Source organism: Thalassophryne amazonica, chromosome 16 (genome assembly GCF_902500255.1).
Source record: "Thalassophryne amazonica chromosome 16, fThaAma1.1, whole genome shotgun sequence".
Lineage (NCBI taxonomy): Eukaryota > Metazoa > Chordata > Actinopteri > Batrachoidiformes > Batrachoididae > Thalassophryne > Thalassophryne amazonica.
Window position 1 is genome coordinate 24,550,652 of NC_047118.1, and position 19,420 is coordinate 24,570,071.

At 39.9% G+C, this 19,420-nt stretch overlaps 1 protein-coding gene across 2 annotated transcripts; it reads left to right on the forward strand.

The window, feature by feature from the left end:
* The first annotated feature begins 3,765 nt into the window (after positions 1-3,765).
* Positions 3,766-18,429, forward strand: gtpbp1 (GTP binding protein 1). Of its 2 annotated transcripts, XM_034190616.1 has the most exons (14): positions 3,766-4,137; positions 7,184-7,295; positions 7,507-7,687; positions 10,041-10,224; positions 11,559-11,723; positions 14,750-14,873; positions 15,072-15,186; positions 15,280-15,424; positions 15,527-15,709; positions 15,881-16,016; positions 16,261-16,439; positions 16,628-16,789; positions 17,060-17,110; positions 17,810-18,429. In XM_034190616.1, exons 1-14 carry the CDS (start codon positions 3,943-3,945, stop codon positions 17,924-17,926), a joined length of 2,049 nt encoding a protein of 682 aa, XP_034046507.1. In that variant the 5' UTR covers positions 3,766-3,942; the 3' UTR covers positions 17,927-18,429. The 2 variants fall into 2 exon arrangements, with proteins under 2 accessions (XP_034046507.1, XP_034046508.1); XM_034190617.1 differs by lacking the exon at positions 17,060-17,110.
* The last annotated feature ends 991 nt before the right edge of the window (positions 18,430-19,420 follow it).

Genomic DNA, 19,420 nt, shown 5'->3' on the forward strand with positions numbered 1-19,420 from the left:
CAGCTCGTTCTAACATTAGCCTGTTAGCATTGTGTTATGCAAGTTGTTTCCACTCCTCCAGCTAATGCAAAGGAGTCAGGTTATTTTGTCACGTGACTTTTAGTCAGGATTCTGACATTTTGCTGATTGGCTGAGACACGCCACTCTCTGATTGGCTGCAGCCTTTGTTTACAATGTAGCACTGGTACCACCATGGAAATAGGTCTATATTTCCATGGATACCACAGTCTCTGGAGGAGTGGAACCAACTTACATTTTCGGCGGTTATGCCACAGCCAATCACAGAGCCTGGCGTGATAGCCAATAGCGGCCGACATATCAGATGGGCCAATCACAGTCATGTTTTCAAAAACATGCTACCAGTCTCTTTGTATAAGAGACTGTGGTACTAGTGCTATGTGAACACATTAAGTGACATTAGCGAGTTTTCATGTTAATGTTAGCCCATTAGCATTGTGCTATATGACACTCATTAGCATCACATTATGCAATGCTGGTGAGTTTTCATGCTAACATTAGCCAGTTAGCATTGAATTATGTGATGCTAATGACTTTTCAAAACACTTGAACAATTAAATCCATTGAGAATCACTGGGGTCCTTGTTCAGGTCCTGCAGCCACCACAAATAACACCACGTAACAAATTTTTATTTTAGTTTTGTTCCTGGGTACAAAGTGTGTTTTCCTAACCTGTTATGTCTTAAATAAATAGAAAATAGCTGTTATTCCACAGAAACTTTGCTTCTGTGATCAGGACAATGATATTTTGAAATTTGTCTGTTTTCAAGAATATTCTCGATTCGCCTTCACTACTACTGAGTAGTCTTCAAGAATATTCTTTAACTGCTAGAACTGTCCAGAATTTTCTAGAAGTTTCCAGAATTATCTAGAAATTTCAAGAAACTTTTAGAACTTTCTAGAACGTTAAAAAAATAAAATCAAAGTTTACTCCATAGACTTTAGACATAAGCAGTTGAAATATAACACTTAGAAGCCAGGAACAAAAATTGTGTTACATAGTATAATGTACTTTTAAAGCACATTATAAATCCAGGTGCTCAGAATAGAGATATACAGTTCAGATACACAAAAACGTTTCTGTGTTATCATTCATATTCTCTGCAAAACAGCAAAAAAAAAAAAAAAAAAATCTATAATTCTGCCAGGGTATGTAAACTTTTGAGCACGAATGTAAGTCACCTCAGTGTGTTGCATATGAGTAGCACATTGTACATTAGTATTTCTTACCCACCCCAAGCTCAAAGGTGAGAGTATTAAGTAATAATTTTCTCTTCTTTAGAAAAAAAAAAAATCATACAACTTTTGTCCTTGGGTGTCCTTGAAAGGTCAAACTCATTTATTCATATCTATTTTGAGGGATTGGTTAAAGATACAACTACTTTTGGATAGAAGTGATCAAATGTCAAGATGACACAGAACCATTTATTATAAAAACAATAAATGTTTATAAGTGAGAATATTTGCATGAGTTGAAAAATGACATTTTGCATTCACAGAGGCTTTGTAAATTTAAAACTATTTGTTTCATATAAATAACCAATTTATGCAAAAACGTGTCTTCTAAGACCAAATATGCCCATTCTAGAAATGTAAAGAAAATATAGTAAACAGACATTGTTTATCACATCTCTGTGATGAATACATTGTGTAGTTTGTCTCTCCAGAGAATTCTTGGATACAGCTGGAGGGACTTTGTGTTAAATGAGACTTGGCTGAGGATATAAACACCCAGAGGAGGCAACACACATCCACTGAAACTCTACAACCCCTGGACACAGTGGCTGCAAGTATTCTTTGTACTCAGTGACAACAAATCTGTTGGACGACCCTTCAATGAAGTGTAGAGGTCATCCAGTTTAACAATTGGACAAAACTGTCACACAATTATTTTCAATTCATTTCTCATCACAATGATGTTTCTGTGTAAAATTTCAAAATGTCTGAGCTTCACGATGCACACTGTCACATTTTTATATCAGAATATATTGCACCATAACATAATACTACATTCCTTTTGATAGGTTGTTGTCTTTGCTACTGAATAGTTTTGTGAATAGCAACACAGTAGTAATACCATAATTAAATAGTATTATAGTCATAGTCATTATCATCATATTGAGAATACATTTAGAACAGATAGGTTACCTAAAAAAAAGAATAAATGCTGTCATAATATCATCCAGATATTATTGCAAAACTGTTTCTGAAATTAAAACAAACATTTTACAACAAACTTTAAATTTGTTTCAGTATTGTTAAATCAGAAGGAAATACAATATTACAGGTTTTTCCTAAGTACATTTATTATTATTTATTGTCCACTACAGAGGCATAAAGTTGATCACCCACAACATGAAGTTATGGGAAAGAGTAGTGGAAGCTAGGCTTATAAAACAGGTGAAGATCTGTGAGCAGCAATATGGTTTCATGCCAAGAAAGAGCACTACAGATGCAATGTTTGCTCTGGGAATACTGATGGAGAAGCATAGAGAAGGCCAGAAGGAGTTACATTGTGTGTTTGTGGATTTAGAGAAAGCTTACGACAGGGTGCCAAGAGAAGTGTTGTGGTACTGTATGAGAATGTCTGTGGAGTGCTAGAGAAGTATGTGAGGGTAATGCAGGACATGTGCAAGGATAGTGTGACAGTGGTGATGTACAGTAGGAATGACAGACTAATTCAAGGCGGAGGTGAGATTACATCAAGGATCACCTCTAAGTCCTTTCTTGTTTGCAATGGTGATGGATGGTTGGTGGATGAGATCAGACAGGAGTCTCCATGGATTATGATGTTTGCAGAGGACATTGTGATCTGTCGTGAGAGTAGAGAGCAGGTTGTGTCTAGCCTGGAGCGTAGAGATGGAGGTATGCTCTGGAGAGAAGGGGAATAAAAATCTGTAGGAGCAAGACTAAGTACATGTGTGTGAAAGAGGGAACTCTGGAATAGTGCGGTTACAAGGAGTAGAGGTGGTGAAAGTAGATGAGCTTAAATATTGGGATCAACTGTAGAAAGTAATGGAGAGTGTGGTAGAGAGGTGAAGAAGAGAGTGCAGGCAGGGTGGAGTGGGTGGAGAAAGGTGGCAGGAGTGATTTATGACTGAAGAATATCTGCAAGAGTGAAGGGGAAAGTTTACAAGACAGTAGTGAGACCAGCTATGTTGTACGTCACAAACAAAAACACAGGAGATTGGGCTGGAGGTGGCAGAGCTGAAAATGTTGCGATTCTCTTTGGGAGTGACGAGAAAGAATAGGAATGAACATATCAGAGGGACAGCTTAGGTGGGATGGCTCTGAGACAAAGTCAGAGAGAAGAGACTGAGATGGTTTGGACATGTGCAGAGGTATATAGGGAGAAGGATGCTGAGGATGGAGCCACCAGGCAGGAGGAGACGAGGGAGGTCAAAGAGGAGGTTTATGGATGTGGTGAGGGAGGACATGTAGATGGCTGGTGTGACAGAACAAGATACAGATGACAGGATGAGATGGCGATCCCTAACGGGAGCAGTGGAAACAAGAAGTAGTCCATCTGTGATTACACCATTGCACTTTCTCTTTCTCTTCATACGTAACCAGCATGCAACCAACCTGCAATAATTATGTAACAAATGATCAATGCCCTCTTACTGCTATTGGTTCGCTGCTAACATATTAATAGCAACACTGGTTACTCCATTGGTTAAGAGGATGTAAAAAGGCGTATCCACCGGCTAGTCCACGCCTTCCTTATGATTATTAACTGTTTTTTTTTTTAATGGGTTGAATACAAACATAGTGTAACAGTAATATACGACTGTGTTGTTACAACAGTGAGATCGTTTTTATTTGTTGGTAGAACCGCCGGCTCGAGCTCTGTGTAAAGCTTCAAATTTTTCACTCGGGATCGTCTTTGAAATTGATTGTTGCGGCGGTGCTTCTTGCACAGAAATGGCATCAATATCGGCGACACATCAGCGCAGTATGAGCCCGGGGTCCATACCGCTGGCAGACGCTCTAGTCCCCGCCAGCATATTTGCACCGGACCGGGGAGGGTTCGGCGAGGATGTCGGGGACGAGAGCTTCGAGGACGTGGACATGGTTAACGGCGAGACCGAGGATCGCGGTGTGGACTTTACCAACAAGGTAGGGCCTGGCAGTGCTAAGCAAATGTTAGCCTATGTTGCCTGCTGGCAAAGAATGAATGAAAGCTGTGCGTGGGGCGCACGCATACTTTAATTACCCAACGTTTCATGCTATTACATGTTGTAATTAATTAGTAACGCAGCACCGAGTATTGCATAGCGCTGACGTTTTGTACTTGGACCTGCTGACTGTCAAAACGATAGTTAGCTATTTCTAGCTAATGCTAATGTCCGCTGTTGTAATGGAGCGCATCTCTTCATAAACCAGTTATTTTTATGACTTATTTGTTGTTACTCGTTCGATTTTTTCACACTGTGTCGTTTGCAGTAGCACATAAATTTACTACGTCAGCCTTTCTCGAGATAATATTCTTCTAGTCTATTTGTTTACAGTGCTGAGCAAATGTTTTTTGGCCCCTTACTATATGGACAAAAATATGTTTGCCTTTTATAATGTAAAAAATGGGTTATGGAGTTACAGACGTCATTAAATATAACAACAAATCAACTTTTTCCTTGTAGATGCACTGACTGGTATATGACAGTATAAAGACTAAAGGTTTTGATAAAAATGGATTAGATACAACAATGTAATATAAATAATATAATGACATATACATTTCTGATAATGAATTGGAGGCAGCATGGTGGCTTCATCGTTAGCAGTGTTGCCTCATAACAAGAAGGTCATGGGATCGATTCCCACTTGTGGCCTTTCTGTGTGGAGTTTGCAAGTTGTCCCTATGTTTGTGCGAGTTTCCTCTGGGTGCTCCGGCATCCTCCTTTGTCCAAAGACATGCAGGTTAGATGGATTGGAGACTTTAAATTGTGTGTGCAGGTGTGAATGTGTTTGCTTGCCTATATGTGGCCCTGCAGCAGACTGGCGTGCTGTCCAGGGTGTACAACGCCTCACGCTCTGTGACGGCTGGGATAGGCTTCCACCCCCACCCGTGACTCCCCAATTGGAGTAAGCGGGTATACAAACTCAGTGGATGGAATAATAAATTGCAGGAAGTCACTTTAAAAAAGTTTTATCACCAAAAAGAATTTATGTATTTTTAAAGGTGAAAAGTGGTCAGACTGAAACTACCATTAAAAATGGATTAAATACAATGAAATGTATAATAATGAATAGCAGTAAATCAAAAGAAAGAATTTTTAAAGCTGAAAAGTGTTTAGACTTTTATTTATGAATTTATAAATGTTAGATATTTAGCAGGGGTGGTGGCCAAGTTGTTAGCACACTTGGTTTCAGTGCGGAAGGTTTCCTGTCACATTTCTCCATGTAATGTGGAGTTGCGTCAGCAAGGGCATCTGGCGTAAAACTTGAGCCAAATCAGCATGCCAATCCACCTTGGATATGCTGTGGCGACCCCAAGTGAAAACAAGGGAGCACCGAAAGGACTTACTTTTTAAATGTTAGATATTTAGCAATGCTTTAACTTTATTTATTTATTGATTTTTTTAAGGTATATTAAAAGTGACATTTATATATGTTAACTAATGTGTCTTAAATTAGTTAGTTTTTAACAATCTAATGTTTTAAAAACAAACCCTGCAAGCAGGTAAATCTGATCCTGTGTGTAACCAAGCACATTTCTCTTCATGGATGAAATTATACAACAATCAGCAGATTGCACAAGGGTTGCAACAGGGAAGAGTCACTTTGTTCATGTTTTGTGCTGACAGGTGGAATGGTTTGTGTCACCATTTGATGTACAGTAAAAATTTATCAACCAACCTCTGCACCCAGTGTCAAATAACAGGTTTTCCTCACCGTCAAATAACAGGTTTTCCTCACCGTCATACTTTTCTGTAACTATATATTATCACTTACAAATTATGTAAAAGTATGGCACATTTATTTTATAGAAATGCAACTTATGATGTAAAGTAAATGGATAAAATATACAGTATGAATATTTTTTGCAGAATTGAGTGGTGATTGGATCATGAGATGGTTGGCAGTTAGTCATGTAATGAGTAGCATGATTGTTTTTTCATTTTTCGTTTTCCTGGGGTGGATGGGTTTGGTGTTTAAATGTGACTTTGAGGTGGCACCATTCTGGTTGGTCTGCACCAGATCCCGTAAGATCTCAGAAATAAATATCTGTAGGTGTTGATTCATTCTTCACCGGTAGTCCGCTTGGGAAGACCAGTGGTTTTGCATTTCTCCATGTAGAACTAGGGATGGATCAGGAAGGGCAGCCAGCGTAAAACTTGTGCCATATCCCGATGTGAGTCTGTATTGACTTTGCTGTGACAACCTTGAACAGTGGGGGGGCAGCAAAAGACAAACATCAAAATGTAACCTTGAAGTGCTCCATGGTAAGGTAAACAGACATTTGTGGGTTTTTTTCCTCTCAGAGTACAGTCAAGTTTAAAATTAAATGTTAAATTTAAGTTTTAAAGGTAAGACTATTTATGTGAAAGTAAGTAAGTCCCTTTCACTGCTCCCTCATTTTCACTCAGGGTTGCCACAGAAGATCCAAGGTAGATCTGCATGTTGATTTGACACAAGTTTTACACCGGCTGCTCTTCCTGATGCAACTCCACATTACATGGAAAAATGTGGCTTGGGTGGGTTTGAACCGGGAACCTTCTGCATTGAAACCAAGTGCACTAATTGCTTTCAGTGCAAGTATTTTACAAGCAGTATGGACCTTTTTATCCCCTCAGTTTGATTCATTGCATACACTGGCAATAAGTGTATGGTAAGGAATCATTTATCAATTTATTTATTTTACTCATTTGAGAACGGTTCTTGAGTGCACCAAAATTTCATTGTATTTTTTATATCATAGTGATATCTTATCTTTTACTTTTCTTCCATGTTAAACGCCGTGGTGAATTGAGTAAGTGACCTGAGTGATGCTCACCCTAAAGTCTGCCTACCGCAGCCACATCTAAGACATTTTTGTACCTTAACCTTCTGAACACTTATTAACTTCATCACAGAAGAAGCATCCAAGTCATTTTGTGATTGCAGTAACGTCAGATATCTTCCGTTTGTCTCCTTGCACCCCAAACCCTGGACGCCCCACCAGCTGGCACTGGTTAGCCCCAATGGAGAGCAGTACGACTCATTAGTTCGCCAGCTGCGGGACAGGATGGAAGAAGGCTGTGGAGAGACCATCTATGTGGTTGGAATGGGCTCAGGTAATAAATAATTTTAAAAATTAGTTATATTGTTAAATTATGTACTTTCTATAAAAAGCACCTTTCATTGGCGGATAAGAAATTGAAAAAGTAGAAACAATGTGTAGCAAGGCAGTTTAGCTGGGAAAAAAAATAAGGGCTTGTTATTATTGTGCACACATGTATTTACTCCTTAGTTTTATGTTGTTTCTTCACTGGCTCTCTGCTCTAGATGGTGGTGACTGGGGTCTGGATGAAAAGGATATGGAGGCCTCAGTGGCTACAGTTCGATCTATGTGTGAACAGCTGGATGCTGACCTCATCCCGCTCCGGGAGCGCAGTGAGGCTGCTGGTTTTGTGCAGGACTTTCTCATTCGCCGGCGAGTGGGAGAGCTCGACTTCCTGGAAGTCAGGTGAGTGGTTACAAATCTAAAGGGCGTCTCGGTTACAAGTTGTGTCAAGCTTTGCACACTGGCTTAGTGGCACGTTTTGCAGCTTTCTCAGTAACTTCAAGTCCAGAGTAGAAGGCTGAACTCCACAGGTGGCCCCAGAGCAACAAGATTCTGTGATACATACAAATACATTTTTGACATCTCATGAATGACTACCATGTTTTCTGGACTGTATGTCACATCAGAGTATATGTAAGTCACGCTGGTACAGAAGTTGCATTTACTTTTGAAATGTGGTGCTACAGATGAGAACATCTGTTCAGAGCTAAATGTGTACACATTTACATCACTAAATGTAATTAAACATTTTAAAACTCCTATCCATTTTTGAAAATATTTTAGTTAGGCTTACCTTAGCGCTCTTCTGCACTGCTGTTCTGGCTGTCCCACACAGTCCAAACAAGTGGAGTTCTGTGTACCATGAAGGTTGTAGTCTCTCTTTTTATTCAAGAGTGTGGTCTTTCAGTTTGAGACCATGATTCATTAATTTCACTCTGTTTTAGATGCAACATGTACTTCTCATTCAGATTATCTTCTTGTTTTACGGCTATTGACTTCCAACTGGTCAGTCACTATTAATAATTTCTTATGTGTTCAACCTCCTAGGCTGATTGTTAAAATTAAATTTGTTAGTTCTAAAAGCCATCATAATTATTTATAGGATATTAGAGGAAAAAAGTGAACACCAGGTTTTCCTGTAGTGAGGGGTTTTACAGCCTTAAAACATCTATAATAATTGTAAAAAATAACACTGACTACTTTGTGGATTTCGCCTATTGCGGGTTATTTTTAGAATGTAACTCCCACGATAAACGAGGGACCACTGTACATGATTATCCTCTGGTCACGTATAGCCAAAGGCAAACCAGAAGGGGATGTTGTACTCATCATTATCTTTCACCACACTGGACATATTCAAACGGTATGATTTTAAACACTGGGTAGTGTGGAACCATTAAGTTTTTGCTGGAAACTGAGACCAATTCTGAGAAAATAAAACAAATGAATCATTCCTTCAAAATGAAACTGAAGGGTATTTCTACTTCATCTGTGAAACAAGTGTGGCTGACAGAATTTATGAGCTGTACAACTTATAAATTGCATGTACAGTATTTCCTTTTAATTGTTTGTATGCAAATGGGAAATGCGAGAAAAGAGCTTGCTGTTTTTCACCCTTCTGTGCCCAGTAAAATTAAGAAACCATTATAAAAGTGATGAACGACAACACAGGAGAGGAGGACTGTCCAAAACATCTCATGAATTTTGATGAAAATTAAATGTAAATGTTGATGTGTTAATTGTACACATACAATTACATTACAACTGAAGGCATTATATTTGATAGAAAATTAGCACAGTAAATCTTGCAGCAGGCTTCATTAGGAAAAGGAATTGGGCTACTAGTATGTATACCAAGGTTTCTTTGATTCGTGGTCATGCTATATGTTTGGGTAAGGCCCCTTAAACTGCATTGTCTCAGTCCACCCAGCTGTGCAATAGGTACTGGTTTTGGGTGGGGAATTAACCTGCGATGGACTAGTGTTTCATGTGGGGGAGTCGTAGACTCTGGATAAGCAACAGCACATATGGGCCTCAGGGCCTTTAATAGGACTTATTGTAGGACGGATAGACCGTAAACTTGGTAACCACTGCCTATTACTCTTAAGTCTGATTTTGGGCATTAGGCTAATTCAGTTAAATAAATTCCATATTTGGCTGGCTCAGTGGGCCATTAGGGATTGCTGAAATTAAGTTAGTAATGAAGAAAAAGCCCATGATAGCCAAAAATCGTCAGTGTTTTAAAACAATGGATGCTACAGCAGTAATCATCATTTGATTTATAGGCTGTTTATAGGAAACTTGAAATCACAAGATACCATTTAATGTAAGAACACTAAACTGAGCTTGGTTCAGCCTCACACATTTAGTCACCAGCAAGAGAGGCATAGAAATCTAGTGTTTACATTAGGCAATATTATTTTACTATTATTATTGCTTTTGTGGCCAGCGGTCACTGGTTGCCAAAAATCTTAATTGTTTTTACATGTCTGACTTTTAATTATTTGAAGATATCAGCTGAGGATGCAAACGTAAAGCTAGTAAATTAATACAACGATGAAAAAAAAAATTAAGACTTAAATGCTTCTAATGACACAACAGCAAGGGGATGTAAGAAGAAAAAAAAGACAGTGGAGAAGCACTCAGATCACTAAAGAGAATGACTGCAAAGACCACCGTGTGCCATGTTCCTGAACTGAATACAACACCTGCACTGTAACTGAGTAAATATTTTCGGGGTTATGTTATCCATCAGAGTGGCAGTTGTGGGGAACGTGGACGCCGGTAAGAGTACCCTGCTGGGGGTGTTAACACATGGCGAGCTGGACAATGGCAGAGGCTTTGCCCGACAGAAGCTCTTCAGACACAAGCACGAGATGGAGAGCGGCAGGACAAGCAGCGTGGGTAATGATATCCTGGGCTTCGACCAGTCAGGACAGGTGAGTCACTAAAACAATACCGGTGCCTCAGGATGTGAAAAGATGCACTGTATGTTTTTACTAGGGCTGGGTATTAATCAAAAATTTTCAATACCGGTACAAATTTCAGTACTTCGATACTGCTTCCTGAATGATACTTTTTTGATACCAATTTCATAAGATAAATTCTAACAAAAAGAAAATTACCTTACACATAGTACAAATCTTGAGTTTTATTTTTCAGCTTTGGTAATTTTCCAGTCCAAGCAGTTTTCTTCCAGAAAAAATAAACAAGCAACAAATAATTTCCAGTGCAAAAGAACACTTGAAAACACTGTAGTTTTTGTCAAAAGCATTTCCTTTCAGACATTTTCGCATGAATGTCTCTCCATAGAATCTGAGCTGAGCTCAGCTGGCTGCTGCACGTCAGCGCAGAACTTCTCATTTTGGGAGGAAAAAACTTTTGATCTATTGCAGTTTATTGTTTGTATTACAGCATTTGGAAAGAGGTGTCATTTGATTTAAACGGCGATTCGCTGTGAATTATTAATTCCGACCAGACTCTCTTTCTAACGTGACACGCCAGGCCGAGAGCCGAGCAGCATTTGGAGCTGTTTGAGCGGAATGTTTCTTTCTTGCAACAAGACAGGAGTCCCAGTTAGTGACTTTAATCTGCACAAAAGTGACTCACAATTGAAACATTAATGGCTCTGAGATGGGTTAAGAAGCAGATACACTGCTTCTGAAAGGAGCGAAGCAAAGAACCGAAGCAGCGGGTCGGAACAGTGCTTCACTGCTTCAAGCTTCAAAACGATGCACATATTAAATTGCAGTTGAAGCGGAATCCGGAGGTGGAGATTTTGAATCAGTCTGCTCGTGCTCTGTAACGTCCACAGATGGACTTGAATGCTGAGAGGAGGATGGCTGTGGACCGCACGTCTTGCACATGATTAACCTCTGGGTACCGAAACTTGGCACCGAAAGACGAGGCATGTTTCGATACTCAGTACTACAGAAGTATTTCGGTCGGTGCCGCAGAAGAACCGAAGTTCGGTACCCAGCCCTAGTTTTTACATAAATACATATATAATTGATTGTATGCTCATGTGTTTACAGTATCAGTGTGGTTCTTAATGCTCGCTGGTTAAATGGAATCTGACCAGTCTTATTTATATCAGTGCGAAGTAGAATTATGCAACATTAATACCTTTCTCGAATGCTTAACAGCATTCAACCTTTCCTGGGAAAGGATTCTTGAGTTTACTTGTTGATATCTTTGGGCATAGATGTGCCCTTCAAGCAGCACACCAAGGAGAGTTACTGTGGATATAATGTGGTTCCCTTACCGTCTTCAGGTAGTGAACAAGCCAGACAGTCATGGAGGAAGTCTGGACTGGACAAAAATCTGTGAGAAGTCCTCCAAGGTTATAACATTCATTGACCTGGCTGGCCATGAGAAGTATCTCAAGACCACCGTATTTGGAATGACTGGACACCTTCCGGACTTCTGCATGCTCATGGTCAGTAAGGGGGTCATGAACAAGGATGGTAAATGCAAAATGTACACTAAGTGGGCTTTTCAATATTAAATTCAAATGTCCACAAAATCCATAATCTGGATCACATCCGGATCAGACTTTCTCGTGTGATAGTGAGCACCAGTCTGCACCTCACTTTCAAATATGAGAGTGATTGAGGCACGTTTGATTAAGATATAATGTAAAATATACATTAAATGGGATTTTCAATGTTAAATTTAAATGGCCACGGAATATGTAATCTGGATCACATCCGGATACCATCCTACATACAGTAGTGTTCAGAATAACAGTAGTGCTATGTGACTAAAAAGATTAATCCGGTTTTGAGTATATTTCTTATTTTTACATGGGAAACAAGATACCAGTAGATTCTCACAAATCCAACAAGACCAAGCATTCATTATATGCACACTCTTAAGGCTATGAAATTGGGCTATTAGTAAAAAAAAAAAAAAAAAAAAAAAAAAAAAAATAGTAGAAAAGGGGGCGTTCACAATAATAGTAGTGTGGCATTCAGTCAGTGAGTTGGTCAATTTTGTGAAACAAACAGGTGTGAATCAGGTGTCCCCTATTTAAGGATGAAAGCCAGCACCTGTTGAACATGCTTTTCTCTTTGAAAGCCTGAGGAAAATGGGACGCTTAAGACATTGTTCAGAAGAACAGCGTAGTTTGATTAAAAAGTTGATTGGAGAGGTGAAAACTTATACGCAGGTGCAAAAAATTATAGGCTGTTCATCTACAATGATCTCCAATGCTTTAAAATGGACAAAAAAAACAGAGACACGTGGAAGAAAATGGAAAACAACCATCAAAATGGATAGAAGAATAACCAGAATGGCAAAGGCTCACCCATTGATCAGCTCCAGGATCATCAAAGACAGTCTGGAGTTACCTGTAAGTGCTGTGACAGTTAGAAGACGCCTGTGTGAAGCTAATTTATTTGCAAGAATCCCCCACAAAGTCCCTCTGTTAAATAAAAGACATGTAGAAGAGGTTACAATTTGCCAAAGAACACATCAACTGGCCTAAAGAGAAATGGAGGGATATTTTGTGGACTGATGAGAGTAAAATTGTTCTTTTTGGGTCCAAGGGCCACATACAGTTTGTAAGACGACCCCCAAACTCTTAATTCAAGCCACAGTTCACAGTGAAGACAGACATGATGCTTGCATGGTGGTGCAAGCATCATGATATGGGCATGTTTCTCCTACTATGGTGTTGGGCCTATATATCGCATACCAGGTATCATGGATCAGTTTGGATATGTCAAAATACTTGAAGAGGTCATGTTGCCTTATGCTGAAGAGGACATGCCCTTGAAATGGGTGTTTCAACAAGACAAGCACACTAGTAAACGAGCAAAATCTTGGTTCCAAACCAACAAAATTAATGCAAAAGAGAACTTGAGAACTTGTGGGGTGACATCAAAAAAGCTGTTTCTGAAGCAAAACCAAGAAATGTGAATGAATTGTGGAATGTTGTTAAAGAATCTTGGAGTGGAATAACAGCTGAAAGGTGCCACAAGTTGGTTGACTTCATGCCTCGCAGATGTGAAGAAATCATGAAAAACTGTGGTTATACAACTAAATACTAGTTTAGTGATTCACAGGATTGCTAAAAAAAGCAGTTTGAACATAATAGTTTTGAGTTTGTAGCGTCAACAGCAGATGCTACTATTATTGTGAACACCCCTTTTCTACTTTTTTTTTTTACTAATAGCCCAATTTCATAGCCTTAAGAGTGTGCATATCATGAATGCTTGGTCTTGTTGGATTTGTGAGAATCTACTGGTACCTTGTTTTATTCTGAACACTACTGTAAATAGGAAAGAAATTAGATTTTTTTGACACAGTTATGAATTTTTGAAAAGCCCCACTATGCTCTAAATTTTTGGGAAGAGCCCTGCTTTTGTTATGTCTACAGCACGAGAAAATATCTGTCAAGTGTGTCAATGTGTATAAAATTTCTGTTTGCTCAGGGAATCCAGTGATGTTTCATCATAGAGGGCGTGCTGCTTTTAATCCAGAGCATTCACATTTATTTAATGACAGCTGGACCTCACATAAAAACATTTATTACTATGAAGCAGTTATTGAAGATATTTACAGGACTCCACTGGAATCAACTTACTTTACAAGTCTCTCAGACAATGAAGCTGTTGCTTATTAGGAAATAGGCACTGAAGTTAAAGTGCAGTTTTAAACTGCACTTTAGTAATCTAGTGTAATAGGCTCAGCCACAAACTCTGATCTAACTGAAACAGTGTCTGTGACACCGAGTTCCTTGAAAGACCACTCCATAAGCAAATAGATGTCCATGTTAATTGATGGGGAGGGAATAACTCGTCTGTTAAATATTACCATGTCATAAAGTTATGATTATGGTCGTGGTTGATTTGAGTGATGCCGCCAGTTAACCAGTCTCAGCAGAAGACTGCCCCTCCCTGAGCCTGGTTCTGCTGGAGGTTTCTTCCTGTTAAAAGGGAGTTTTTCCTTCCCACTGTGGCCAAGTGCTTGCTCATAGGGGGTCGTTTTGACCGTTGGGGTTTTTCATAATTATTGTATGGCCTTGCCTTACAATATGGAGCGCCTTGGGGCAACTGTTTGTTGTGATTTGGCGCTATATAAAAAAAAAAGTTGAGTTAACACAAACTGATAGCCTTGTTCTGAGCATGTTAAGACATATAGCTGTGATAATGTGGCTTGTTCTGTGGTTAATCGTACTAACAGACCATCTAAAAGGTCTTTGCTCCCATGAGTGACATTTGAATATTATTTAATTTGCATATTAGCAGGGCAGCATGGTAACCTAGTGGTTAGCACTGTAGCCTCACTGGAAGGTCCTGGGTTCACTTCCAACCTGGTCTATTCTGTGTGCCAGTTGCATGTTCCCCAGCCTCCTTGTGGCCCTTTATTGGAGTAAGCGGGTATGAATGAAGCTCATGTGTCAACAGATTTGTCTTTTTTTTTTTGTCCTTATCTTTTTGTCTCTCTCTGCTGCTGTAGGTGGGCAGTAATGCAGGTATTGTTGGAATGACCAAAGAGCACCTGGGCCTGGCCTTAGCTCTGAATGTGCCTGTGTTTGTCGTGGTCACAAAGATTGACATGTGTCCAGCCAATATCCTACAAGGTCAGTCTTCTGAAGTCTCCTAACCACTGTTTTATTTCTAGCTTGAACTAATTTAGCCCATAATTTTGAGATACCTTTAATTAATGTGTTGTAGTTTATTCTATTTTATTTCAAGGCTGCGCTTTGACTGCCGTGCAAACTGGCTTTTAAAATGTAAGGCATGAGTTAATAATGTTGCTCTTGTTTTGGTTCTAACAGAGACATTGAAGCTGCTCCAGAGGTTACTGAAATCCCCCGGTTGTAGGAAGATCCCAGTCCTGGTGCAAAACAAGGATGACGTCATAGTCACAGCCTCTAACTTCAGCTCCGAGAGGTGCTAAATATCTAAGCCAGGAGTTTACTCAATCAGTAAAAATGCTCAAATTTAACCTTTTTTATATGTCATGCCCCCCCCCCCCCAAAAAAGGATGTGCCCCATTTTTCAGATCTCTAATGTGACTGGAGAGAACATGGACCTGCTTAAGATGTTTCTCAACCTGCTGTCGTCAAGGACCTCTTACAGAGACGACCAGCCTGCAGAGTTTCAGATAGACGACACCTACTCTGTGCCGGTACTTTTAACTTGTACAACTTTATGAGTCTAATCGCTGGTGATGTTGCAGTCCTCACTCATGTCCATGAGTACTCTGGCCCACTGTGTGCTTGTATTTCAGGGGGTAGGAACAGTAGTATCTGGAACGACTTTACGAGGACTCATACGTCTTAATGACACCATGTTGTTAGGTCCTGACCCTCTGGGCAGCTTTATTCCAATTGCTGTCAAATCAATCCACCGCAAGAGAATGCCTGTCAAGGAAGTCAGAGGCGGCCAGACCGCATCATTTGCTCTGAAAAAGGTACGAGATGAAATATGTCCCACAGCAGCACCTAGTGGGCACTTTTAGAACTACATTCATATGTTTAATTTTTCTTTCAGTGGGGGTGTCTTGGTGTATTATTGAGTAAAGATTATGTACAGTAATGCTAAGTCCCTCTTTTTTGCCTTCACCTAAATGCTTTTTGCACAGATCAAGCGTTCGTCGATACGAAAAGGCATGGTGATGGTTTCCCCGAGATTAAGCCCCCAAGCCACCTGGGAGTTTGAGGCTGAGATCCTGGTACTTCATCACCCCACCACGATATCCCCAAGATACCAGGCCATGGGTGGGTGAAAACATCAAAGTGAACACAAATGCATGTTTTTTTTTTCCTCAAGAGTTAGCTCAAACATCAACAACCAGACGATCATCTTCAATATTTGTCAGCTGACCAAAATACAGCTATTTTTTTTTCTCGTCTTTTGAAAATATAAATAATACACCATCAGTCATGACATTTGATAGTTTTATTTCATGTACTTTTCCCCCTGCACAAAATAATTTTTTTCTTGGTTTTCAATCACTTGCAGTTCACTGTGGTAGCATACGGCAGACAGCTACCATCTTGTCCATGAACAGAGACTGTTTGCGGACAGGGGACAAAGCTTCAGTTCACTTCCGCTTCATTAAAACCCCCGAATACCTGCACTGTGACCAGAGACTGGTGTTCAGAGAGGGACGCACCAAAGCTGTGGGGACCATCACTAAGGTAGCGAGAAAACTTTTGTTTTTTGGAGGGTTGGCAAAATCCAAGAAACGGTGTTGAATTAATAATAATAATACATTTTATTTGTATTGCACCTTACATTTCAATTACTGACACCCCACTGCCCTCCACAATAAATAAATAAATCCTTCCACCTTCAAAACTAAAAACTTGACTTACTTTTGTTTCAGCTTTTGCAGTCCACCAATAATTTGCCATCAAATTCCAAACCTTCGCAAATCAAAATGCAGTCTACAAAAAAGACCACACCCCGTAAAGAGGATGGCACCACAGCAGCCAACGATGATGCAGCAACGATATCACAGTCAGCTGGTCCAAACGTGACACAAACGGTGAGATGCACAGTGATTTTTGAAAGACAAGGTGGAGTTTGATTGTAGTACTAGGTTGATGTACTACTTCAAGCTGCATATGTTTACTAATAATGATAATGTGGTTGCGTCTTCTTACCTCTTTGCTGCCTTTGTTTCTTTTTCAATGTTTTAACCACAATCCATCACATTGCTGTGTCACACATTTCCTCCTGAATGTCCATTACCGTCATGTCCCATCACTACTTCACATTCTCTCCCTCTCCTTTGCTGCGTGGTTGGTGGCCTCAGGGAGAGGGAGATGAAGACCCTCAGATAAAAGAGGGCAACAAAGAAAACAAGGTAAATGATGTAGGTTCAAACACATTCCCAACATTGGAGATGGTGAACAGGAGACTGCACATTTCTCCAAGCAACATGTTTGACTTGGAGCATGTTTGTTGTGACTGGAGACATTTTTACACCCGTGCAGAGTGTTAATGCATGCCGGTGGGATTGTCCTTGGTCCTGTGTGTCCGCCCACATGTGAACAACATTACATCAGATTTCAGCAAACCTAACTGGAATAACAGGCTCAGCCAAAGAACAAGTGACTAGAAAAAAAAAAATTAATCAAGCTCAAATGGCAAGAGCAAAATTTGGATCCCAGTATTTTTAAATGTGATGTTTAGATGAACAGATTCCTCACAACCAAATATCAACTTTCTATGGGCCACATGACCCTTGACCTTGACAGTGTTGCACCAGTATGGAATAAACACAGCAGACTGGCTATGTGTTAGTCAAAGAAAGGGGTTCAGTTAATGATCAAATGTCAAGGCCACACAGAACCATGTATTATCAATGTATCCTAATTTGCATGAATTAATTTGCATGAATCAGCATCATACAGGTGAAGCGTGGGCGTGTCCCTCCTTGTTTGAATGATGTTTTCAGCTGGATGTGACTGAATTGATGGAAACCAAAATTTAAGGTCATGTCTGCCCAATATTCTCATTTGCTCTGCCCCTTATCAGTTGTTCTCTCATTCCTCTTCTGCAGCCAAAGTCAGGAGGAGGTGGAAGGCGGCGAGGTGGGCAGAGGCACAAAGGAAAAGGCCAGAACAGCAGCACCCACTCAACAGCACCTGCTTCTTCATCAGGCCCGGGGGGCTGCTGAATGTTGAACCTGCCATCTGCCGCTACCCCCCCCCCCCCCCCCATACGTCCCGTCCACATAGTGTCTTCATCGCACAAACCTCAAAAGGAAATCAACATTTGGACCAAGATGCTCCTTTCCACACCAGGGACCCATTTCAGAAAGGTGGTTAAAAAAACAAAACAAACAAAAAAGAAAAACTCTGAAGCTTCCATGCTTCCTGAGTTTTTAGTGAAACCAGCTTTGTGAAGCAGACCCCGGACTTCAATTTGAAAGTAAACATGAACCATGTGACAAATCGGAAGGCACATTCCGTTCATGCATTTTTAATATAAGCCGTCTTCACGAGGTTGAGTGATTTCAGTGCTGGAGTGCAGTGAGACTGGTCTCAGTCAGAATGTTCTGTGGTTATAACCATATTTAAAAATGCACAGTTCCAAACAACTACTTCTACATCAGTGACGGACGAGGTTTTTGACCTCCAAAACATCAATCTGCTGCAAATCGTGAATTATCCACAAACCGGGAATATCTGCAAACCACGAATAAAATAAAACATGAGTGGAGCTCTCGCAAAACGTGAATTAGTGCAGCAGATAACTGAAACAATCATGCAAATGGTGATACAAGCAATAAAGTTGGCACAAATACTCCTTAGACATTCTTTTGAAAAAACAGACTGGCCAGGTAGGGGTCAATTGAAGAATTACACAGGGATCACAATTAAAAATGCTCAAATAATTTTGAAAACTACACATTATTTGTCTGATTGTAAAGATTCCAAAAAGATATAGTTTGGACTATCTATGACTGATCAATCAGGAGTTATTTTGGTAAAAATAGCAAAAATGGTGGCAAAGGTCACCGTTGAATGTTTGGTCTACAAAGTAAAGGTCAAACAAGGTCAACGTCTATTGGATTCTATGACATATGTTACCCCATAACATGATAACTAAGCATGATACATGGTCCAAACTATTCCTTTTTAAAACCCTGTTAACCAATAATTTGTATCATTTTTACCAGGAAAATCCATCAATGTCAACTCTTCCCATCATCATGATACAGATTTCACCAAGTGTTATATTGTTCACTCACTCATAGGGAACATGACAGAGTGCCACATGTGCAAGTTGAGGGGTGGCATGCCCTGTGGTGCAATGAAAGTGAAAGGCACAGTCATAATCCCACAGATGGTAGCTTCGCAACATTGTCTCCTCAGCCAAGCACATACACCAACATACACCACATCATGAAGAAATTCACATTTTGCGAGACGTGCGTTCATGTGTCGGAAGATATATTTTCAGTATTCATGTTTTGCAGTTCACAGTTTGCGTATAATTCACGATTTGCAGCTGAATCACGTTTTGGGGGCTAACAAGGTTGAAGCCAGAGTATTCTGACAAACAGAGCAGCTACGACAGAATTCATTCCATGTTTTTGCAGCAAACCACTGTGTGCTATTTATACTCTGTATGTAAATTAGATATGATCTCATTAATAGATGCATTG

Excerpts from the sequence above, each read along its gene's own strand:
- gtpbp1 (XM_034190616.1), top strand. The coding sequence starts at position 3,943 with ATGGCATCAATATCGGCGACACATCAGCGCAGTATGAGCCCGGGGTCC. Across the intron at positions 7,296-7,506 it reads TGTGGTTGGAATGGGCTCAG|ATGGTGGTGACTGGGGTCTG; the intron begins GTAATAAATAAT and ends TCTCTGCTCTAG. Across the intron at positions 17,111-17,809 it reads AGGGCAACAAAGAAAACAAG|CCAAAGTCAGGAGGAGGTGG; the intron begins GTAAATGATGTA and ends CCTCTTCTGCAG.